Below are 26217 nucleotides of genomic sequence, written 5' to 3'. Positions count from 1 at the left end.
CATGCCAAAAAGAGGAGTGTTGATCTGCGTTTTAAAATGCTACTCTGTGCTTTACTTCCAGGGGCCATGTACAACACTCAGGTCTGACAGTAATGCTTTGTAAGAGATCCTTTATCAATACACAAACAAAAAAAGGATTTGATTCTGCAGGAATAAAACAAGAGTCTCCGCAACTTTCCAACCTGCCAGCTTTAAACAACAGCAAGGAGGGAAATCCATCGAGAAATATCTGAGACTCTTTAATCCTTCTTTACCTCGAACACTGTGAGGGCGAAAGGGTGACCCAGGTGGTGATGGGAGGAGAGAAGCACTTTGCGGTTGTCTCCGTTCAGATCCACGCTGGACAGCAGGTGCAGCTTGGAGTCGACCCAGTACAGACGCCTGTTTGACAAATCTGTGAAGATCGAAAGAGAGGAGAAAAAAGAAGGAGAAGAATGTAGAGAGGTCATTCAACAGAAAAAGCCTGGGGTGAGAGGTATATGAATTTAATGGTCCAGTAACTGCATCATCAATCTTCTCTGACATGACGTCTGAGGCGCTGCGCTCAGAAAACACTCATGTAATTGTAAAATTATGAGCTGTTTCATAAACAGTTGAAAACTCTTCACAGGGGCTTTAATATGTAACATTACACACTGGTCTATTTGATTTGAAGCTCTTTGATTTTCCCATTGAACTCATTTAAGGAAGCTCACACTGAGTCATCCAGCAGCATGACTTTAATCTCACACCATGAGACATAAAGCCTATATGAGCTGTGTGGACTTAAAAGAAGACTGATGTGACATCGTTAAGACTCTAAAAAGAGCAGAAACACCACACAGTTGTATTTTCATTCACAAGCTCACCTCCTGACTCAGAAAATCACCCACTCTGTTCACCGCTGTGTATGAAATCAATGGCCGAGGGAAAATAATCCACCTCGCCGTTCACAGCCGCGCTGTGCCAGTCCGGCCAACAACTCCCTCATTCGCCTCGCTCTGAAAAATAATTTGTTTTCATACAGATGTAGTGACACCTCAATTCCACAGAGTGTGGCGACGGTGTGCCTGTGTTTCTCCTCAGGCAAGGGCGGCAGAGAGAAATTGGCTGGTGCCGCTGAGGGAGTTGATAGGGACGATGGGAGGTATCGACGGCACAGAGCGTCTGGCTTATTAATTCAGAGGGCTTCATGTTCGCAGGCTTGATTGATGAGAGGCAGACACAAAGTGAGCTGTAACAATAAGAGCTACTCAGAGGTTGCAGAACCTCCAGACTGTTTTCGTCTTCTCTCAGCTTTTTGTTTCTCTCCCTCTGCCTCTCTCTGCCTCGTCTCTTTGGATTCAATTTAGTCAAAGCATTTTTCGACTCTCTCTTCAGAAGCAATACCAGCGTGATAAGTTTCTTTACAAAACTCCTGTTAGAGCTGATTGATTTGCTCTCCTCACATCAACTTCTACTTCAGCAGCTCCTTTCTTACCCAGGGTGATTCCATTGGGCCACTCGATGTGTTCTGACACCAGAACCTGTCGATCCACACCGTTCAAACCGGACTTCTCGATTTTGGCTTGGTCTCCCCAGTCTGACCAGTACATAAACCTGTGAAGAGAGGGCATCAACCAGTTCATGGGTGGTAAACTTTGACATTAGGAGCTGTCAGTCAAGAAGTGTAAATACAGGGTTTAAATCATGAATGGAGGAAAAACTAAACGTTGTTTTTATGTCCAGCAGAAAAGAAATACATAAAGCTACCATAGCACCAATCACTGACATGATTTCTAAAGTTGTCAGTTTGTTCTAACTTCTACTGGAGGAAAAACTTTAAATTTTTCATAGAAATGTATTTGGATCATCTTTTAGATGTAAAGAAATATACATAAGGCATTTTTCCATGTCTGGCAATACAATGGCTTTGCAGCTGAAAACAGGGACTTCTATAGTTTATTAATAGTAAGAAATAAAATGAAAAATGTGTCATCTTGTGATTTTTCCCTTGAAGTGCAGGAAAAACTTGAATTAAAATTTGATCCGTCATCTTAGGTTTAAACCCTTGATTACTAAACTGTGATGGATGTTGCAGAAATAACGAAAAAGGTGATTATCTTCTTCCCATATGTTCTCGTCCTTCACAGAGTTTGACTAAGAGTTGAAAAGGGTACAGTAGCCGGTAGGCGCCAACCATAGACTGTATATAGGGAGGACAGCCTGGTTCCGCCATTTACCATTGTACGGTTTTGAAGCTAAAATACCATTGGAGAGAATTTGAGTAGGGCCGGGTGACAAAAATCATTCTTATTTTTTCTTTTCGAGAGTCTAATGTCTTCTTGGCTCTACCTCCGACACATTTTACATTCCCTGAAACAAATACACAAGAACAGCAGCTGTCAATCATTGTTAAATGTGACATACTACCTTGTTTTTAACTTCTTAAAGCTGCTGAAAACAAAACTTTTCAGAAAAAAAGAGGACTTGAATACAAGGCAGCCAAATGATATCTTCAAATCACCACAAAAATCGGACATGAGGTGTATTAATATTTAAGTTTGACCACAGCCCATCTGGAATGACTGGGGATATGGATTTTTTGACCTTTGTTGCAGCCAGTCACCAGGGGGAGCAGTTTTCGTGGCGACCTCACTTCAGGCTGAGCAAGATGACGTCCATTTTTTTTTACAGTCGTCTGGCAATTTGCAAACGCAACAACACAAATGCAAAAGCTAAGAGGACAGTTTTCAAAACTGGCACAGAAATTTGCGAAAGTAAGTAAATGATTGTTTTCTTTTTTTTTATCTTCAGCTATGATAAATTTAGCTCTAATGCTAACGTCATGACTGATTCATAAAGCTACATATAAATTAAGGTTTTTTTTCGGTAATAAAGACATGAGTACTATAAAGGATATTACAAGGTGAGACCCCTATGCAGATTTATCTATCATAGAACGTATCATAGTATCAAGAATGAATATAGTTACTCTGGTTAAATTCAACTCTGGCAGACATAAATCTACTTGTCTGTGTGTCAACTCAACTAAAAGTAAAAAGTACTGTATTCAAAATTTACATGAAGCACTGAGCATCTACTTAAAAGCAGAGGGTGGGTGAGTTGGGGAGGTGGTTTCAAAGTTAAATATGATCCCCAAATAGGGTAAAAACTGTTCACATTGATGTGTGAAGAGATTTTAATCATATGACACATTGAGGTTAAAGTTTGTGGATAGTGAATCTTTTTGTTTGCTATTTCAGTTTGTAGAAGGTCCCCCTAAATGAAGTCCCAGCCAGCTGTGAAAATAGTTCACTAGAACTTTTCCAGCTCACAGGATGGCTTTCACTGTTGAGGATTAGTTTGTGGTTTGCTGAGTTTTTGACTGTTGGTTCTGAGAAGCGATCTTTCTCTCATGAATCATTGACCTGGAAAGAACAGACTTCTTGTCTTGTTCTTGTCCTCGGCTACATTTTGGTTCATCTGACAGTCAGGAGGCAGACGTAAGCCAGCCAGCCAGCCTCATTTTTACTCAGTGACTAATGAAATGTAAGAAGTATCCAGACAAAACACTATCCATGAAAAAAGTTCTCAAAAGAAATACAAGAACACGACCCAACAACTAAATCAGAGTAGTTCAGGTTTCACCTAATAGGATTATTGTCTTATCCTGCTCCACCTTTTAAATATTAAAGATGGACCTTTTCTTGTTCCTTTGTAAATAATTTAAGCTAATTCTATTAGGAAAGACTCTACAAGAGCCAAGCTGTATTCAAAAGTGGGACTATATCCTCATCCCCGACCAAAATCTTGAATTCAACTCCTGAAACAGGCCTTGGAGACACTAAAGTAAAGCCGACAATGTGAACAGCAGGCACCAGAAACTTGGACCACTTTTAAATGCTCCTGTGTCTGTGTGTGGCCGTGAGAGCTGGGCTTCATTTGCATGTTTTCTGAGCTTTGGAAAGTGAAGAACAGTCCTCAGGGACAAAAACAGAGGCAGGTGAGGAAGACCAGTGGGACATTTTACCTCCAAAAAGTGTTTATCCGTGCTGAATACCTCAAATACTGGAGATAAAAAAGGAGTAAAAAAGTTTTAAAGACTATTTTTAGGTGGAGCAGCATTGGCACTCCCCCTCGTCTACCACACTCTGTCCATCTGTCCAACCCTCCCTCTACCTTCACATTTCCTAACACTCACCCTTGGTGTGGATCCACGGCGATGGCCCGCGGCTCGCTCAGCTCCGTGGCTATCAGCACTTTCTTCTTCCTGCCATCTCCCGTTGCGACAGAAATGCTCTTGTTGCCTGAGTCGGTCCAGTAGATGTTTTTGTGGACCCAGTCGACAGCCAGGCCCTCGGGGGAGTGCAGCGAGTCGATGAGAGTCACCTGCTCTGACGAGTCGCTGGCCTTGTTGATGTAAGCACTGGTGGATAGAGGAGAGGATAAAGAATTGCTGTTACTACTTAGGGAATGATGAAATACCCAATCATTCAGGAAGAGGCAGAAAAGGGAGTAATGAGACACAATTTGTAGCTGTCTTTTTCAGTGTTCTTATCTCTGTTGAAACTTTGCCACCAACCTCTTACTTCAAGGCGAAGTGGAATCCATTCACCATTCATGCACTGCAATATTGCAAATTTCCAAACATTGGCCAAGTACAGTGCATGAATAATCGCAAACGACCCTTAATAAACTCCTTCCTGCTAGCTCCTCTCGAAAAAATACCTAACCAAGCTGCAGCTCTCCTTAACTGAAGAAAACAGAGTACTGAAGAGGTGAAAGTGTTCCCTGGAAGTCCTGAGTTTATCTTAATATCGGCAGAAATTTACATGTAAAGGGTGTAGGTAGTGACTATTGAATGTGTGTGGGTTGTAGAAGAACATGGTAGCTCTGTCTTCTTTAAGTTCTGACCGTCAACAGTTCATTTACATCAGCATTTGCAGCTCTAACATTGCACTTCTGGCTCGAGGCGTCCCCCAGGGCCCAGTGCTTGGTCCCCTTCTGTTCATCATATAATTGCTGCTTCTTGCTAACATCATACATCAACATGGTCAACATTGTTAAGCTGATGACATACAGCTCTACATTTCCACCATATCCATAACCACAGACACACAATCCACCATCATAAACTGCTTTGCTAGGGATGTGTACCGAGATAGATACTGTTGTAGGTACCGACCAAATATATTGAAGAATCAATGTATGGAATAAAAAAGATATAAAAATATTTCTTATTAAACAAATTGATATTCTTTACCACATAAACACAACAAAGTACCGAAAATTTGTACCCTTGAGTACTGACCTATTGCCAGGTACCGTGTATTGGTACCATATCGTTTCAAATGTTGAAGGTACCCATCCCTATGCCTCACTTAAATTGAAAATATGGATCAACCACAATTTCTTATCACTTAATTATGACAAAACAGGTGTTTTTGTCTCATTTTCAGTAGAAAATTCCTTTTTAGACTAAATATGAGCCACATTCACCAGATAAGTCCAGAAAATTCTTATTTCAAGTTATTGAAGACAAAATGAGGTCCGAATTTCTTGTAACAAGTAAAAAAAAAAACTCTTCCAATGAAACAAGAGAAAAGTTACTTGTTTTCAGGCATTATTCTAGTTTCAAGAAAATTATTGAGCAATTTTTTTTGTTCCATTGGCGGATTTTTTTTACTTGTAACAAATAATTCGGAGCTCATTTTTGTCTTTTCACAACTTAAAACAAGACATTTTTCTTGGCTAACCATGTGTTTGTGACTTGTATTAAGTATAACAATTTTTTTTTTTAATTAAAGTAAGACAAAAACACTTGATAAGATTTCAGTTTTTGCAGCGTGCACCTGTTCCCATGACCACATCACTCCTCTCCTCCAACATCTTCATTGGCACTGTCCCCTATCACATACAGCTTAAAATTCTTCTCCTTACCCACAAAGCACTCCATCACCAGGACCCTTCCTACCTCACTGACCTCCTCCACCATCACACTCCTTTTGTAACCTCCGTTCTTCACACGCCAACCTCGCATCTCCACCCCACAGAACCAAGCACCGACCCTGAACCAAAACTGCTCTGACTTCTCAACTTTCAAATCTCCACTGAAAATTTACCTTTTTAAGTCAGCTTTCAATCAGTGTTTGTAGTGTCCTTTTGTTTTGAATTTATCATTATTAATAAGTTTGATGCATGGTGATTGAAAAATAGTCCTTTGGTTCAGTTCAAAAAGCCCAACAAGGTTTTTACACATAACGTCCTGTCTTTTTGGCGGAGGTCATGTCATATTTGTTCCAATCATCCCTCTCAACCTTAGCTCTAACCTTCCTCTGTGATTCTAACAAACTACTTCTCTGAGGGACTAACTCACAGAGATCCTAACACAGCACTGTGGATTACACATCATTTGCCCTCACTACTTCCTCTTTCTCAAGGTCCAATTCACAAAGCATCTACACTGATGATATGCAAGCAGTATAATGTCGCTCTTGTTTTGTGCCTGATTGTGGAGGTGAGAGTTATGTACCTCCACGCTCATCTGGGGAGTGATTTTCCACACATAAAGATAACAAACAGGGAGTTTGTGACCATTTATTTCCTCTGTGACACAAAGAGATTATTCCAATGATCACTACAAGTCTGTGCATGTCAAGCCATGTGGATACCATCAACTTAAAGCACATATCAAACATTTCACTGGAGCTGTCAGACTATTTTTGCATAAAAGGAGCCAATTTTGCTCTGGGAGTATGCACAAGGATTGATTTTATACATGCAAATGGATCTGGAGTATGGAGACGCTGATAGTATCAGGATATTTTCAACACTTTACATGTGATTCATGGATTAAAGGAGCTGATGCTGACTGTTGAAGCCTCTTGATCTTCACAGAGAAGCTGCAAGTTACTCCCTGCATCTGTATGTGTGACAAAGCTTTGGGTTTTGTATTGGTTTGGGAATACGAGCCTCTTGTCTTTTTCTGGTGTTCTTTTCTTGTGAGGGAAGTCGAAAGTCTTCCACAACAATCCCACTCTGTGTGGAGCAGGTATTCTTTACTTTAGGTAATGGTATGTCTGGGGCGCCCAAACCTGACACCTCAGTAACAACCCCGGGCCTCTCACCAAACAACTCTTCCCAGAGAGATTGAGTCTGTCTTTATTTATCAGGCGCTCACAAAACAACCTAACTCCTTCTTTGGTTCAGTCACGCTCTGCGTCTCTTATCTCCTGCTCCTCTCTTTACTTCAGCCACCCTCAGGCTGTCCACTCCTCTGTCTTCCTCTTTGTAGTTCCTCCTTCAGCACCTGCAGAGGTGGCACTTGCTGTCTTCTCTGCATATGGCCCATAAAACAAGACAACCTTGTTAAAAAGAAGGGAGTTTCCAATTTACATCCCGTCCTAACAAGTTGGCAGAGGGTACAGGACGTACAGATGGGAGGAGCAGTTTAGCTAAAGGAGGAGGCTGGTGAGGTAGCTGGAGCGAGGGATGGCGTAGAGACGGATGAGTCAGAGACGTGGAAGCAGATTGTGTTGTTAATTGGCTGTGTGACTGTTCGCCACTGCAGACATCTTCATCTATTTTGGGGGAGAGGCAGCAGGCTGCCGTCTTGTATCTTTTAATTTAAGGCTTCTGTTTCATGTCACAGGGTTTGGATGCAACACCTGTCGCTGACTAAGAAAGCAGGTTAGATAAGAGCTGCTGTGAAGGGGAACAGTGAAAGAAATGCTTCACGGTGCTTTTGTCACAGCGCTCGATGTGGAATAAAATACAAGCAGCTGAGGGATCTCACATAAAATATCCACAATGGGATTAGCTTGTATTGTTATTTCACAGCTTATGTATCTGCGATACAACCAAAACTGTAAGGAAAACATCCAAATTGGAGAAAATACTGGCTTGGACCTTTGGTAAAGCATTTTCACATATTGGCCCTCACTTATCAATCTTGTGCGGGAAATGGCGCAGATCTGGGTGTAAAAACAATCCCTTGGCAATGTTCACAGCGTATGCCTGATCAGATGTTGATAAATGTGGCGGCTGAAAACAATCATAATTTACATAACACGGTTTTCCCTCCCTGCACCGTGCTCCCCACCAGCATGACACTAGCATACGCGAACTCAGACCTGGTGTGGGATTTGAGCGTACCCCACGCCCACGCCCATGTTCAGATTGAAAAATGGCGACCGAAAGGGCCAATGAGAGGTCTAAACTTAGCTTGTTTTCCTTTTTTAATAATGACTCATAAAATAATGGATGACGTGACTTATTCCCCAAATTACTTTTTTATTCATCAGCTCGGAGAGATTATTGGTGTTTTTGTGTCATTCTTAGCTAAAGTCACAAATATTTGGATAGGCAGGGATGAACAGGTTGCTGGGATACAAAGGGGGCAGAGCAGAGTTGGGAATAAGACAGAGACAGATGAGTCCAGCCCCGGCAGCAGATTGCATCTTTAATTGGCTGACTCCTTGTTTCAAACAGACTTCTCCATTACAGGAAAAAGTTAACAAGTCTTCGACCCGAAGCTTGCAAATAACTAAGAATTAGCCCAGAAACCTGCTCTGTCACAGAGAGGAGGAATTACTTTAGATACAGAGACATTTACACACCAGGAAATGATCCGTATTTTCTCAGAGCAGTGGCTTGCTGTGTTTTAGAAAGAAGTGAAACATCTTAAGAGTTTTTTTTTTCTATCTTTGCTGTCAACAACCTGCACAGCTGTGTCACTGTCAGACAAACTGGCATCATATCATCTTCGTCTTTGGGAGGAGGTTTACTCCTTCACACAGCTCATTTATGCTTCAGGTCTGACACACATGCGGATTCAAACAGAACCTCCTTTCTTTACTCTGTGTTGAATTCATCAGATTAGTTCTGTGCGTTTCTAGAGCTGAGAGATGCAGACAAGATTTGGCAGTACAACAAGAATTTGTTGTTGAGGCTTGGATGATACCTTTAAAAAAAAAGAAAGATGGTTGAAAATGTTTGATATTTGTTGTGTTGAATGTAGCAACACCTGTGGATGGAATCTGAAGTGTTGGGCCAGGATAAAGACTCCATTTCCCATGAGCACTGCCATAAAGACAGGACTTTTGCCAGAACATGCATTTGTTTTGGACTCAAATTAAAGGAACATGGACAGAAGCAAACAAGGCTTTGTATGATATCCTAATGAAAACTTCACCTCAAACTTGTTGAAAAAACTCATTAGATATATTTTATTAAATGTGTAGTTTGCGTTCCTGTTGGTGTCATAGTATTTCAGATGACATATCCACTATTTTCTGTCCCATTAAATTGTCAAATGATGTAATCACAAAAACATGACAAGCATCAAATAATCCAAACTCCTGGAAGTTATGCAAGTGTCCTGATAAATAAGTTTTTATAAAATATCATCTCAAAGTATATTCAAAATATTGCTTTTATAACTTGATAATATGAGTTTTGACGGACCAGTTTGGCCAGGCACTCGGCTAAATTCTGACTGGCCCAATCAGGGAAGACAGGCAGGAGCAGCGGAAGTGACCAGAAGACGTGACGTCAGCAGACTTTCGTGTTTGTCAGCGTCCCTTTGATTCTCAAGTTCACCTTACAAAAACGGCAGCAGTCGTCTAACGCCATTATCACAGCTGTTTCCCGTGTTCCTGAAGTTGTTTGTCTATTGTTTTTTAGCAGCGGCGCACATAAGCTACGTCATACTATGGCTTGATGTGGCTTAGTCTGTGGTCGTCCAATCACCAGCTGCTGATTTTTTTGAAGGTTCCACCTCTGAAAACAAATCCGAAGAGCTGCTACCCAGATGGACCTGTGAAATATCTCTGTGGCAGATATATGAAACTGTTTGTCTGGCGTGTCAGGTTAAACTTTATTTTTACAGAGTAGTAGAAAGATAAAATCATTTTTACAGTAACGCCAATTGACACTGATCAGTTACACGTCAGTTAGATGTCACGGTATCACCAGAGATGGTGGGAAAATGTAAGGATCAATGGTTTAATGATACATTTTGGTAGCAACAATGGTTAAAAATATTGAAATTTTATTTGGGTTGAATGAAGTGACACCTGAAGCTGGAATCTAGAAAAGTTTTTTTCAGGGCAAAGACTGAGTTTCCCTCTTTCCAAGATGTGCATTTGTTTTGGACTCAAATAGATGGAGAGCACATCTCTTTAACTTAGCTTTTCTTTGTTCAAACAAGTTTTTGCAGGATGAAAAGTGACAAGGTAATGAGTTTGTTTGTAGTTATGTAGAGCTACCAGTTGAAGGCGAGTCTGCTCATGCTCATGCACAAACTTCTTAACCCACTTTAACAGGGCCTTTAGGTCAAATAGGAAAGAAACACGGCAGTGAAATTTATAGTAAAAATGATGATTTTGCAATCCTGAGAGAAAGTTTTCAATTTGAAGATCAAAAAACATGCAGCATAAAATTCTGGAGCATAAATGTGCTGAGTCATTTCTGCTCTTTCCAAAGAACAAACGGACTCATCTTTCTTTCTTCTTGGAGTCAAATGAACAAACCGACTTGTTGCCGGCGATTCACAGAGTCTGTGTTTGTTTACTGCTGCCTCTGAAGTCGAGTTCATCCTCGTGAGTTAATTTGTCCTCTCTCTGTCACAAGCCCTTGAGTGTGTCACTGAGCCTGAGTGGGGGTGCATGTGTGTGTGGGTGTGTGTGTGTGTATGTGTGTGTGCATGCAGATGAGTAATGGTGGTGATTATTGAGGCAGTGAAATTAAGAGTGAGCATATGGTTCAGCCGGGATGATAGAAGGCCCCTCCCACTACCTGCCAGCCATCGCGGTGACACACACTCTCACGTACACACACGCACACACAAGTATATAGGAGCAGAATGCTAAAGTTACACCATGTGTGCACATACTGTAGGTGTGTGAAGGACAAACAGCTCCACCTTTTGCTGTCAAACAGACGACAAAGCCCTTCAGGAGGCACGCACATGAACGTACACACAAGCACACACACACACACAACAGCCTGAGGTGCGTCAGTCTCGCTACCAGAAAGTGTGACAGGTTGGAGCTGACAGGGCGGATGGATAGAGGAGAAACAGAACAAGAGAAATGGATATAAACGAGTAGGGTACTCTATCTTCACTCTAACTGTCCTAATTCGGTGCAGTCTGCACTTCATACAGGTTTCAACGCCCACTAAATTCTGTGAGGATACAAGAGTTTGCAACTTTTTACTCTGTTTTTTTGTACAAAGCTTTGAGTAACTCACTTTCACATTGAGACGCCTCTCAAACGGCCTCCATCAGTCCACATGAGTCTCATTTTGAGCTGTGTGATGTTTGTTTATCAGTCTTTTATAAGCAGTAGCTGTTGAGTGAATATTAACACAATCAAGCCAACAACTTTCTAAAGGTTTGGTTATTTTTCCCCAGATCTAGAGCTGAGAGATAGAACATTATGTAGTTTCAGACCTAAGATTATTGAGTAGGGAACTAGGTGTGGGAAGGGTCTTAGCATTGGCGCCGATTTATGTTTGCGCTGGTGGGTGCTCAAAATGTACACAACTGCCACTTTAATTAAGCTGCTAAAACTGGTGTTTAAAAAGCATCATAAGTCTGTAAGCACGCATTGAATACTGCATGAATGTGAATGCGAACTTCACAAGTTTTTTTTTCTTCTTCTTGTGCTATGTAGTCACTACAACAGGCTCCAGTGGACAGAGAGAATACAGTAAAGGCTATAGAAAATCTAAAAACCGGCTCCCCAGAGAGTGGATAGCTGGACAATGTGCTGTACTTAAAACCATCAAGAACGGAGCTGTCTGCGGCCCTGAAAGTTGATCCTGTAAATCCAGAAATGTTAATCTGCAATCAGCATCTGCAACAGTTTACATGATCAATCAGTTATTGCTCATCGTGGAGCTTTAAAGAGATACATAACAAAACAAAGTTTACAGTAACACACACTAAAAAGAGTAATGACTGCTGCATTTACATGATTGGAACACAGTGGTCCTCTGCACTGTGGGTGCTCGGGCCCCGAAGCACCCACTAAATCCACGCCTACTGGTCTGAGACTGGGCCCTGACCTGAAGGCCTCTTCTTTGAAAACAGTATGCTCTGTCCTTTGGGACTGCTACAAAGCACTTCCTCATTTTTTCTCTTGTTTTCATTGAACCAAATTCTCCTTTATCTGCTAGTTTGATGGTTTTTGAAAGACAAGGACTACCTCAATTTTTTTTAAAGGTTGTAAAAAGCGTTATCTTTCTCCTCTGAGGAGACGCTGATTTCTATACCCCCTCTTCCACCAGACTGCTTAGAAAAGTTTCACACAGTTTGTTCCCGTACTTGTAAAGTGTCTTCTTGGTAGTTCAGTCTATTAAACCTTCAATATTATTGAATATTGTTAACATGTTTATATCTATAAAGTCTGCTTTGGTTTATTACACTCACCTATTTTTAATATGTTATCTTATTCAGTCTGCTACAATTTATCCCACTTCATTTTATTTTATTTTATTGTATTATTGTTAATGTTAATTAGCTTAAGTGTCATACTTTTGTATACTTTATGTTAGTGTACTGCTCTTACTTCCCACTTGATGTATTCTGACACAAAATAATTTCCTCCTGGGGATCAATGAAGTTTTGTCTCATCTTATCTTATCTTAATATCTATTCTATATCCTCCTCTATTGATCTGTTCTCAACATGTCAAGGGTTGAATGTTGTGACTTGTTTTGGTCTGTTGTCTGTAAATTTCTCTCTGAGATTAATGAAGTTTTGTGAATCTGAAAATTAAAGATTTTTGTCATCTTTGTCAGAAAAGCAGAAATAAACTTGGCTTCAGTTGGTGGCAGCTCAGCTCGCAGCCCCCAAAACCTAGATGAGGATCTGAAGAGCAGCAGCTTTCTGGATGCTGTGGAGGTTTGTTGGAGAATGGCCAGTGCAGATAAGCTCTTACAAATAGAAAATACAAAAACAAGACACACAAAACAGCTCATCTCTTATTTTGTTTCTCATTTTTAACCTTTTATCTTAGTGACTTTTTGTTTCAGGGAGGAGAAGACCACAGCAGATTATTGAGCCTCAAGTAAAAAGGTTTCCTTCATTCCCAACCCAAATAACACTCGGATCAAATGGCGGTTAGTACCTGTAAATTTTGCGATGATACAGATCACACCAGAACATCTTGTTGGTGGAGACATCCACATCCAGCGCCACAGCGTTTTTCAGCGTGGGGACCACCTGAGCGTACTCGCTCTTCAGCAGGTCGATGCGTCGGATCTCGTGGCGGTTGGTAAACAGCAGGTACGGACTCTTCCCTAAAGGGGGGGACACAGAGGTTTATGTTACAGAATGAGTGTGTGAGCATTTCCCTGTCTGCCATTGATTTTCTAGCTGACATCAGCAGATTGGTGAAACGGAGCGCTGAGCTCATGAGGTGGGCGGAGACCTCTGACAGTCATTAAAGTACACTTATAACCCCAGAACACATTCATCACTGTCATGTTACTCCACTGGACATGAGCTGTTTGTCAAACACCGATTATAACTCAGCTTATGTTTATGAGACAGGAAACATTTGCTTACTTAAAGAAGAAGCAACACTCGCAGGAAGAACATCTGAGAGGTGATCTGGATGACGACACAGTGCTGTCTGTGGAGAATTGTTGTTTCTAATTCTCTTAAAGGAACATGATGTACGATAGCTGAAGATGTGGTTTGCATTTGCACCATTTAGGTCCATAAAGCACGCATTCCTGATGATGTGGGCATAAATAAATTATCCAAATAAACCATTTAAAAGGAAATATATTCTGTGCACACATAACTTTTCAGCGCCGCATAATGCTTTCCATTTAATTATTCACACAATTCACTCTGCATAAAACAGGAGCTAATGCAGAATGTGAGGTGGCAAAGGAGGCTGCAAAAGGACACCTGCATCACACAGTGTTATATGTGTCTGCAAGTGTGTGTGTGAGTGTGTGTGCAGAATGTGCAGGTGGTTAAAGCAGCCACACTGCTACACCTGACACGGCGTCCTATTTTTGGAGCAAAAGCACGTCAAAAAGTGTGTTTCTGGGTTTCTTGTCCTCAGGTGTGTACACTCTGTTCTGTAAGTTGGCACATCAGTTACCTGCAGGCACGAGCTGAAGGTGAGCATGACTTCGGCATTTGAATAATTCCCGTGCAGTCGACAAGGTCAACTTCATCTTTAGTGCAAGAGACGGGAGAGACACGAGTATTTGGAGCTCACATACAGGCTGATTTTACTCTCAGATATCCCAGACATCTGCTCCTTAAGAATTCAACAGACCGGACGAGTATAATCTCTTATTTTGTTCCCTTTCTGTTTGTCTTTTCAGGGTTCCCAATCTTTCCTTGAAATTACTTTCCAGGATAATTTTTTACATTGTACACGGATAAATTCCCAAGTTTAATTTAGCCATGTTAAGTCATAGTTATCATTAGACCTTCCTGTTGTCTCCATGGACATCCCGCTCTATTGTCAACTACAATCATTGGAAATTAACGATCTTAAGTGGACATAAAAAGTCATTAATCTCTTTAACTTCTTCTCCCCATCTACCTGTAAACATACACAGTATTTCATTCAAACAGAATTCCTGAAGTTGATTTCATTCAACTGTTTTTTGGTTTCTATTATTAGACATTAAAACTAGAGTGAAACACTGAGTAAAACATGGCTCATTAAGATTACCTGTTTGCTGAAATTACCTACAAGCTCGCGCTACAAAATCAGATATATGCTACAACTCACTGCACACGGCCAACTCAGTAAATGACACGCCCCCTAAACACCGGCTGCGTGTTCAGTCCCACAAGCTGCATGACTGACAGACAACTGGAGCCACAGACCGAGAAGTCCCCGCGCTTCCTTCTCCATTGATAAGTCTCTCTTCATTCATGTTGGGCTCCTGGTTTGGCTCTGCGCATTATGTTCATTAAAGTCAAGCTAAGTATTAACTGCTTTTGACACAGTCTGTTTCATTTTGAAAGTCACTGGGTGTTTTCTAGGTAGTTTCTGGTCACGACTTCCTGTCCCGCTCGATCTTCCCTAGGCTGAATTTATGCGTCACAGCTCGGCGTCCATCCAAAAGTAGAGTGAATATTACCCGATGAACCAGCCAGAACAGATCTGGTGTAAGTTGACACACTGACTTGAATCGTCAGTGTCAGTGACAGAATGTAGACGGAGTGCAGACGCATCTGGTGTATTTCAGCTGTAACTGTCCTCTTCCCCTCTGCTTGTCACTCAACCGAGAACAGAGAGGAGCCACACTTGCAGACAGGAATTGGTATCTTTTACATTTAAAACAATACGGTAATGATCCTGGGTACCTGGCAACAAGTACCGGTACTCAATGGTACCAATTTTCAGCTTTTTGGTGTTTTTTTGTGGTAAAAAATATCAATTTGTTTAATAATGAAGTATGACTTTTTTCAGTCAACATATTTATTATTCAGTACATAACCCTGCAATGCTGCGTTCATGTCCAGCATGGGAATTGCCTACTCTTCCACTCCCTCACAGTCACACGAATGCATTTAGGTACCTAAAAATGGTACCTTTTAATTTTATGTGTATCGATACCCAGTACTTTTGACAGAATTTGGTTGGAAACTCTAAAAGCAGCCAACTCGGTACCTGTTACTACTTACAGAGCAAAACTAGCATCTGTTTTCAACTTTTTGTCACTTGTTTGATCTATAGGCACTATGTCCTAAACTGCGGCTGAAACGTTGCTAAATGAAGATCGACAAAGTCAAATGGAAGCACTGTGTTGCAGAACAGCATTAAGAGTTATTTAAATATGTAAATCGTAATATTGTTCTCCTTTCTAGATTTCTTTTAATTTCTAATTCCATATTTCTGTTATTATTGCACTCATTGCACTTTTTCTGTGAGCTAATGTGGCAAAAAAAATTCCCCCATGAGAGATAAATAAAAGAATATTCTATTCTGTTCTATTGTATTCTATTTTAAGAGAAAATTCAAATTAGATTGGCTGGTAGCATCACATGGTTGACTACACAGGCTAGAAGCAGAAAAGCCTTAATGTTGCCCAGAAAACATATGTGCCTAAATTTTAACCATTTTTTAACCAGCCCCTCAAGGCTGGGGAAGGATTAATTATTTTCCAGGATGGCTTAACCATTTCCAGGACATTTTACCTTTTTTCTTATTTTCCATATTTGTTTTTAGAACTGGAAAACTGGTCAACCATTTTCCAGATTTTCCATTGTCTAACTTCTCCTCTTCATCCTCACTCCCCACTTCTCTCTGTCATGTTATCCTTTGCTAAAAAAAATGTCCATTAGTGTGAACATTTATTGTGAAAAGACAAACGCTGTCTTGCAAAACTTGTACTTCCAACATCTCTCCCTAACTTTCCTCACTCCTGGTTTAACACGGTCTCCTGCACTGAGAGAAAATACTACATTTATGTCACTGTTTGGATCCAATCATTTTCCTCTGACTACAAGGTTTGTCAGCATCAATTTCACCTGCCGAGGGAGCGATAGCGAGAGTGTGAAAGAAAAGGAAACAGAGACAGACACAGGCAAATGTGAGTGATAGTTAGAGCGTGGTGATAAAGCAATCTCAGACAGAGATCCTGATACAAGTCACGTCAATAACTACGACAAACTTTCATCACTTGAATATGTAAAGATTTCACTCCTTGCCAAGGAAAGCTGCAGTTTCAGGGTTGTGTGTCCATTGTGACGCATTGAAGCTTTGGTTTTCTTTCGTGAAGGACGAAAATTCTGAAAGGTAACACCTGCTGCCCTCAAAACAAGGAGCAGGAATCTGCAGAGAGAACAGAGTTTACATATAGAGAGGATATTTGGTAGGAGGCATAATGAGGATCTCGCTTTCTCGCATCAATCCTCCTGACTCACTTTGCAAGACAGCATCTCTCATCCCTCATCACTGTTGGTGCAGCAATGTGTCATCCTCAACACAAAAAAAAAAGCTGAGTCACTGTTTTCCTCAGGCCATGGCACCGGGTATGTCATCAAGAAGTGTGATATTATCACTCCTCAATAGATCCCAGCAGAGCACCAGTCAGCCTCCCTAACAAGAACATGGTCCCCTAGATATATTTTAATCTGTGCTGCCAGTTCAGGGCCGCTCTCACACTATTAGCCAATTAAGATAATGCAGCAAAAAGATAAATACAGGCTGGGGAAATGCTTTCAGGCACTGCAGGAGCATTGATTTGCTTCACACTATAGCTGATATAACCATTGGGTAGAGATGCAAAGGAAACAGGAAAGTGGAATGTAAAGACTGACTGAAAGGTCAGGCGTTGAGATGTGAAATTCTGCAGGGTGACGGTTGTTTGGTTGCAGCCGCTGTGGATGAACTCGCAGTGGGAGAGGTTGTTAGGATGATGTTATGTCTGGAGGAAGACGTACAAGTCTGGGTCAGGATTGCTCGTTAACACATAAAGACGGAGCTATATAATGATGGCTTCTGCTGCAGCGGGGAGCAGAAATCAACCTGCTGTCAGCCACCAGGGCCAAATGTCACAAAAGCATACTGGGTGTTTGTATTCCTCATGACAAAGCAAGTTATGTAAGGTCTCATTATTTCTGCGGTGGAGGAGTCCCCATAGGAAGGAACATTTTCTTCTTCTTGCAATGTGAGATTCACTCTGCATTATGACCTTTATCATGTTTGGTTAGCATACAGCTAATAAAGCAAACATTTGATTTACATTTGCATTCAAAGACACACAGCGTGATGTGTGACGTGTCTTCTGCACAAACGTGGGAGAACTTTCCCTTAGTCATGGTCTGACAGCGTTTCACAGCATCCTCGGGTCCCAGGGCAGAAATCTTCTGACAATGGGCAAAATGTGACCGCTGCTTTAAAGCCACTTTGAAGAGTGTGTGCTCAAACTGTCAGCTGTGGCACAAACTGCTCCCAGCGCTTTGATAAGATGAGAGAGAGGATGAGAAACAACGGAAAAAAAGTAAGAAAAGAGAGAGTTTGGTCCACAGGCAGTCGGTACATTTCCTCTGTATCGCTGTGGCAGTGTTTCCTGCTTTTCTCAAACAGTGATGTGTGTGTGTGTGTGGGTACCTTTTAAGTCCCATCCCTCACTCTAGTCTGAAAGTTTCACCTACTTTTGTCAGACTACCACAGAGCTTTCAGCCTCTCTGACTGAACAGAGTTTCTGCATTAACTTCAATGTCAGTTGCAAGAAGAGATGCAAGCAAAATTGTTTAAAAATAGGCGATATAGTGCAGGAGAAAGAACAATGTGTCATGTTACTTCGACTTCTGGTGTTAGATGCAAAAGGAAAGCTGCGCTTTCCATCGAGACATGCACATACAGTTGACGCCAAAATTATTAACCCCCCTTATGAAACCAGACAAAACTCCTGTTTCTCCATGGATATGACCAATATAAACAAGTGTTTGTTGTGTATCTGTTTCCACAATAACATAAACATCAGACGCCTTTGTCCAAAGCGACGTACAACACAAGCAAAAACTTAGACAGAAGGAAAACCTAGTTAGTGCGACAACAAAGCAACAAGTTAATTGGCTGCAGGTGCTGATGTTAAGTGCAGGATTTTTTTTTAATAGTATAGAATAATCTAGCCAAGTAATTGCTGCAACAATATACTTCAACCTTCAACAACATTCAGTAATAGTGCTGAAAAATCAATAATACCTGAGTCTTAGACCTTCTGTCTCATTCTACCCCTGAGGACAAAGAGGAGAAGGGTCAGATTAAGGGCTTAAGTTTTCCCTGAAAAGTAGAAAGGGGCTCTGCAGATGGTACAGAGTTAGGTAATTCATTCCACCATTTGGGCACAACAGAGGAGAAGAGTCTGGCTAGAGATTTGGAGCCACGCTGGGCTGGAAGCACCAGGCGTCTTTCATAAGCAGGGCGTAGTGGGTCAGAAGGAGTGTGGACCTGGATGAGGGACCCCAGGTAGGCAGGAGCCGTTCTTGTTAATATTTTGTAAGCCAGAAGAAGGGCTTTGAATTTGATTCAAGCTGCCACTGGGAGCCAGTGAAGAGAGATTAACAGATTGGTGACGTGTGCTGTTTTGGGCTGGTTTAAGACCAGACGTGCTGCTGCATTCTGGGTAAACTGCAAAGGTTCAAATGTAGGCAGGGAGGCCTGCTAGGAGGGAGTTGAAGTAGTCGATGCGTGATACCAGAAGCTGTGTGGCCTGTTGTGTCAGGTAGAGTCTGATCCTCCTGATGTTATAGAAGGCATATCCACAAGATTGAGGAACCTTAAAGGTCAGCTGGTCATCAGTCATGACCCCCAGATTTCTGGCAGAGTTTGTGGCACAAGTTGATTGGAATCAAGCAGGACATTGATCTGTGGTTAAACTGAGGGAAAAGCAGGCTTGGGATATTTCGATATTTTTCATTGATGCGCTGAGTTGAAACAAAAAACAGCAAAAATGAGATGCCCAAAATTATTAGCCCCCTGGCCATTAATAGTCAATAGTGTACCCTTTCTGAGCCACAATTGACTGGAGCCTCTTGGAGTAGTTCTTGACTAAGTTGACACAGGTCTCCTGAGGGATTTTGGCCCATTCTCCCATTGTAAATTGTTCCAGCTGGTCTCCAAGGAGGATTGAGATCCGGGCCCTGTGAGGGCCACTCCAGGATCTTGGTTTGGTGTCCTTTAGAAACTGTTGGACCAGTTTTGACTTGTAAGCTTTGGGTCATTGTCTTTTTGGAAGATCCAGCAGATTTCTTCATGTTACCCTTCAGAATCTCAACACATTTTTCTTTCTTCATGATGCCATGCACCTCAACAAGGCTCCCTGTACCTGCTAAACAGCCCCACAGCATGATGCTCCCACCGCCATGTTCAACCATGGGAACTGTAATCTAAGGGTTGAAGTCCTCTCCTTTTCTTTGTCAACTGTACAAGTCTCTACATCTGTTTAGTTTTGTATCAGCTTGAATTAACATCCAGAAAACATGAACTGTTCAGTGACCTGCTGTCTGACGGCATCAGTAAAAACTCTCACACCTCTTTCGTCTCATACACGCACTGAACGCCCACGCTTCGTCTCTCTCTGACAAATAATTACAACAACTTGAGTTGACGACTCAGTGAGTGGCATCACACCCATACATAGAGGTGTAAACACAAAAACAATGAATGCAATTAGTGTAGAGTGAAGAAGTTCTTCGGGGACGCTGCTATGTACTTATACACACACCACACACACCACACAGACACACACACACAAGCTTAGAAAAGTGAAGGCTTTAAGTCTCTAACCTGGGACTTTACTTTTAATTAGCATTGCCAGTGTAACAGTTGCATATTACTCTGAAATTAATCCGCAGAGCCTGAAGCGGTGTGTTCGGATTAGAGTGAAATGCGGTCTTTGTGCGTCGGAGAAAGAAGAGAGTAGAGGTTGTGGCTCAGCTGTAAATGACTCCTCTTGCAGTTATCTGCATAGGCGCAGCTTACGCTGAATGCAACTGACACAAACACAAAAAGAAGGAAATAAAGTTTGCCGTTGCATTGTGGGGAACTTGATGGCCATGGTATTGTATTTTTCTTCATAGACGGCATAAAGGAAGAGAATAAAGCCTCTGGTTTGAAAAGCACAGCCAGTGCAGACCGTAGACTGTATAAAACCTTGGCTCAGTCTCAATGTCAAACACTGTTTTCTGAAGAAGGGTTTGAAAGCTCAAAGATGGAGGATGGTATATTGGAAAAACAGACTCAAACTACCTTTAGGTAGATGAAGAAACCAGTTAATTGGCCACTAAGTCAGCATGTATCATGCTGATAAAAAAAAAAAAGTTGTGTTGAAAAAAGTCACCTTTCTACAGATTTTGTGACTAAAGAAAAAAAAGACCAAACATGTCCTTGTGTTCTAGAATTAGTTCTGTTGTAAAAATGGACATACCATGAGCTGCCATGGAGTTTCTCTTAAGTTTTGGAACCAGCTCTAAGTGGAAACTTCATTGTTTGACAGTAAAGGTTTCCAATTTCTTGCAAACATGCTTTAAATTTGAATTTTTTTATCGTCCAGCAGGGGGCGACATTAATGGTTACAGAAATAAGTCTCAGGGGCAACATCCGGCTTAGAAAAATGAAGCCTATGTGGAAGTGCCAAAAGTTGCTGTTCATCAAGGACCCGCTTGAAGCTGGCTGCAGAAAGACCAGAAGTCACGTACACACCCAGGCAAAAGAAAGGACTTTTATGGCTTAAAAAATCATATTTACGGCCTGGTTCAAAACCAGCTTGGGTCTGAAACGCTGATACTGTGGGTTAGGATCGTTGTTCGGATTGTTGACTGTCCAACCAGAGACACAGGTCAGCTCACGCGACTGATGGGCACCCTATAACTGTTAGAAAGAAAGTTCAAAGTAGGTGTCATATCCAATGTGGCTGCTTCCATGGACTGATTTCATTTCACGGTGTCAGGAACAGATGGGTGACGCCACGGGGACTAAGTCCGTACAGTCTATACTCAAACCCCATACTTCTGTCAGTACACTTACATGTGCAGTGACTGCACAAAAACTCTTAGGTTAGTGTTGGAAAACACTGCTGCTTCACACTTACTGGAAGTTAAGACTGCAACCATCAACCATGGTTTGATCGGTTCCCGCTCCTACCTCTACGTAGCCAATATAGTGACCATTGAGTCTGAGAAGTGTCCGCCGCTCCACACTCAACTTTTGGACTATTTTGAGTGCACCAGCTTAGAAAGTTGAGAGCACTAAGTTTTTCCATACTGTCAGTGTGAACACACTTATGCACTCAAAAAAGTGAGTGAAAGTGCAGAGGTACACGGTTTGGGACACAGTCTAAGTGCAGACTCTCAGCAAGGCCTTGTTCTCCTGTACTGGTCCAAAGCATGACTGTTTCCCCCACTCAGTCTCTCTTTGACAAACATCATTACATCACAATACAGCACATACATGGCTTTTCATAATCATGTAGTGTCCTTGGTTTCCCCATAACAACTAACAGCCGAGTAAGTGTTCACGTTCCCAGAGACCTCAGAGTCTTTGTGAGTTTCTACCTGACACTGAATTGCTGCGTTTGCCCAAAGTTTTTCATTTCTAAGTTATAGTTTTGTTTCTTTTAAAAATTCCTTTATTTGGCGAGGACAGGACGGTGGATATAGCAGGAAACAGGTCGATGAAAGGAAGTGGCATTCACGAAAGAGGCCTTGCCTCATGGGGCCATCAGGCTACACCAGCACCCCCACATAGGCCCAAATTTTGACTAAACACTCTGTCTCTGCATCACAGTGACATAAACCTTTTGTTTGCATTGGAGAAAGGTCTCATAAGTTATGTGCCACTTCCATGTTGTGTAGCCATCCTTTTGCTGATGCTACAGCAACTGCACCACGTGGGGACCAACCTTTTCTCCCAGTACCAGGGCCAAGGAAGCGATTTGAAGCACTCACACGTGTCAAACTAACTGGAATTTGGTGGGCATTTGGGTGACCAGGTGCTTACAAGCCACACGTGGGACAAGGAGTTTGTGTGGGACAGTGTGGGACATCACTACCACAATGCTGAAACATACAGGCTAAGTTTTTAAAAAATGTCCATATAACCCTGAAAAAATGATTTTTCTATTGAGCCCAAACTTATAATTATTTAAGTAAGAACAATTTGCTATAGTTGCACACAGTATGAATATTATTTTAGTCCCTTGGAATTTCAATTCAAAAGACAAGGAAATGCATTTGTCACAGGGAAATATTATTCATGGAAACTATTAAAAAATCCACTTGTAAAAGTTAAAAAAATAAACAAGTTTCTCAGAGCTTGTGAAATATTGTGATTGAATACATTAAGAGTAACTGCTATTTTCTAGCTCTTAAAGGTCGACTTATCCATGCAGAGTAAAACAAAAATGTAGGAGTGACAACATTTTAACTGTGTGAGCCATTTCTTGTAGGTTTTACATCATCACGTGTGTCGCTTCCCATCATACTCAATTCCATGTGCGGTGGAGAAATATTTGATCTCGTTCCCATAACACTTGTGAACTGTCCTGCACTGGTTTCAACCTAATATAAACATGTCCTCACTTATTATTCTCCAAGGAACTAAATGTTTTTCCAACAAAATCAGGATTTTGTTGTCTGAGGCTTTTTCCTTTGTTTTTCCTGTCAGTGGGCGGAGGTAAGGAGGACGCAGGAGACCGGTTGATGAACTCCTGACACCACATGTGTATTGAGATTGATTGCCAGCAGACACATGTAATGTGGATAGCCCTCTATTAGCTATTGGACAAAAATCCTGCTTTCCGAAAGGAGACTGCCACACTTTGGAGAGCAAGAGATGATCAAATGCAGGACATCGTCTCAAATTACGGGATGCTGTGCACCTGGTCACCCTAGTGTGCATGGACATGATAAGGATTACACAGAGCTAGCGTGCCCTAAATGTATGAATCTAGAAAGTAAAGGGATGTTACGTCAGAGCTGACTGATCAACATCATAAAGATTTTATCACTGAGTTTGTCTTGTGAGACTAGTTTGAAGGCTCCTTAACCACAAAATAGTGAATCTGATGACAGCCTGTAAAGTAGGATAAAGGCGTGGTATCAAAGCATGTTCACTTCTGGTTCCAGAAAAGTCCTGGTGACCCCACATGTGTCCCCTCTCTTTAAACTGAGTGTAGGTTTGCTCCCTTCCTCCTATAGAAGCACAAACACGCGTGTGGCATTTTGCAGCATACATGTCAGGATGTGCAGATGATAGCACTTCCTGTCACGTCTCGTCAAAGCCTGTGACTCTCCTTCAGGCCACTCTGTCTCAGGGGGAATTGTATATTTGCATTTGTGTGTCCGGCATTTAAAGTGATGTTTGTGTCCCTGCATGTGTGAGATCGTGTCTTCATATAACATGTGTGTCTTGGAATGCTGGCGGATGCAGCTTCATTAAGTCATCATTATGTCAGCCTCAAAGAGCACTTATCTTCTCCACTTAAGGCCCTAGCCTGTTTGTTTTCTCAATAAGAGTCAACATAAACAATAATCTGGCCACATTTCCTCTGGCATGCTCTGATTTGTGCCAGAACCAGCGGTGCGTATACATCTGTGAATAACTTCAGGGAGCAGTGAGATGTTCATACAGAGCACTCAGTGATCCATTTATCTCTCCTCCTCTGCCTTCCTGTCCTCCCTTTTAATAAATGCGTTGGCCTCTGACAAACAGTGTTTGCTCTTTCTACCAGCAATAAAGATTCACACACACAGACGTGAGGCAATCAATGCTGGTTTTTATGCCACTTAGCTTCATGAGTGAGGGGCCTGTTTTCTGCTTTAAGGTCCCTCATTACCAGACCAGTTCACCCTGTAATGACTCAACCTAAGACTAATGGTGATAATGACTAATACCACTCTTTACTCTCTTTCCTCTTTCCACTGAAAAAACTTAATTTGGTGTGTAACTCAATCACTGAAAGGTCCCACTTCTGATTTAAAGGGCAAAAGCTTCAAAACTGAAAAGAGCAAGAGGGTATGTTTCCTATGAAAAGGTGTAATGCACCAAAACTCTTATAATACACTAACTATTGTGTCTAATAATCTCTTATTTTGAAAGTTTACCAGAAAAACAACCTGTTTTATACAGACCTGATCAAAATCTTAAGACCAGTTGAAAAATTGCTAAAATATGCATTCTGCACATTTGGACCTTAATGAAGTTTTAAGTAGAGCTACAATATGCAAAAGCAAGAAGGAGGAGTGTGACAAAAAGCACTTGGAACTTGTAAAAAATAAATAAATAAAAATAGGTTGTTTATCACCTGATCAAAAGGTTAAGACACTCTTGTCTCTTCTTGAACGTGGTCGGATCGTCGAGCTGCATAAGCAAGGCCTTTCGCAGCGTGGCATTGCTGCTGAGGTTGGATGCAGTCAGACAGTCATTCTACATTTTCTGAAAGATCCTGAGCATTATGGAACAAAAAAGTCTAGTGGTAGACCCCAAAAAATTACACCTGCTCTGAGCCGGGGGATCCGATTGGCTGTCCATCAAGACCCAAATTAAGGCCCTTACTGCGGCGCAATAACCATCAGACAGCATCTGCGGGAAAAGGGTTTCAAAAACAAAAAACTTGTCTTCTACATTGCACAAAACTGCTCGTTTAGACTTTGCCAGGGAGCATCAAACATGGGACATTGAAAGGTGGAAAAAAGTTTGATTCTCTGATGAGAAAAATTGAACCCTGATGGTCCAGATGGTTTCAACGTTACTGACATGACGAGGAGATCCCACCTGAGATGTTTTCTACCCAGCACAGTGGAGGGGTCCATCATGATCTGGGGCTTTTTCATTCAGTGAACACTGGAGCTTCATGTGGTGCAGGGTGGTCAAACGGCGGCTGGTTACGTGCAGATGTTGCAGCGGGCATCCTTCATGACTGAGGGCCCTGGTCTGTGTGGTAACAGCTGGTTTTTTAACAGGACAACGCTGCAGGTCACAATGCTGGCTTGATGAAGGACTTCTTCTTTGGGACCATCCCGCATGTTCCCCTGATTTAAATCCAATAGAGAACATTTGGGGATGGATGGTAAGGGAAGTTTATAAAAATGGCCGTCAGTTCCAGACAGTTGATACCCTTCGTGGAGCCATCTTCACCACTTGGAGCAGTGTTCCCAAAAGCTTCCTGGAAACACTCACATCAAGCATGCCCAAAGGACATCACCCCTGTGCTGTCTTCTCTCCACTGGCTTCCAGTTCGTTTTAGAATTGAATTTAAACTTTTGTTTGCTTTTAATGCCATTCACGGCCTGGCTCCTCTCTATCTGTCAGAGACGTTCCAAGGTCCAGATATAAAAAGTGGGGGGACTGTTCCTTTTCCATCGCTGCACCTTCTTTGTGGAACAGGTTGCCCCCAGACATCCGCACCACCACAGACTTTGGTCTTTTTAAATCTAAACTTAAAACTCACTTTTTTAAAATGTCTTTTAACCCTGACTAAGGCTTTTAGGTATCGTGCTCTTATTAGTTTTTAACTTGTTTTATCTCTTCCTAATGGCTTTTATGCACCCTTATGCACACCTCCCCTTGCATTTTTATGAATCTTTCCGTTTTTTATGTATCGTTCCTTTGATCCTAAGCTACTACTGTAAAGCACTTTGGGGGCCTTTTGGGTTCTGTAAAGGGCTCTATAAATAAACATTGATTAATTGATTGATTGACTTTGAAGAGATTAACAAGAATAGTAGAGCTACTCATTGCTGAGTCCTACTGAGAAAAA

General features: G+C 41.6%; 1 protein-coding gene across 6 annotated transcripts in view; it reads right to left on the bottom strand.

The window, feature by feature from the left end:
- Positions 1-26217, bottom strand: part of lrp8 (low density lipoprotein receptor-related protein 8, apolipoprotein e receptor) — a 292858-nt gene that overhangs the window by 44871 nt on the left and 221770 nt on the right. For all 6 annotated transcript variants that reach the window (XM_074667517.1, XM_074667521.1, XM_074667519.1 and 3 more), the window contains exons 10-13: positions 13098-13269; positions 4163-4387; positions 1460-1578; positions 255-394 (exon numbers count right to left, since the gene is read on the bottom strand). In XM_074667517.1, coding sequence (XP_074523618.1) covers positions 255-394; positions 1460-1578; positions 4163-4387; positions 13098-13269 — 656 coding nt within the window. The remainder of the gene's footprint in view (positions 1-254; positions 395-1459; positions 1579-4162; positions 4388-13097; positions 13270-26217) is intronic.

This window comes from Halichoeres trimaculatus, unplaced genomic scaffold, assembly GCF_033239565.1.
Source record: "Halichoeres trimaculatus isolate MK-OKI-2021-1 unplaced genomic scaffold, fHalTri1.1 fHalTri1_scaffold_4, whole genome shotgun sequence".
Classification (NCBI taxonomy): Eukaryota; Metazoa; Chordata; class Actinopteri; order Labriformes; family Labridae; genus Halichoeres; species Halichoeres trimaculatus.
The sequence above is the reverse complement of the archived record's forward strand: the minus strand, read 5'-3'. Positions and strand labels throughout refer to the sequence as shown.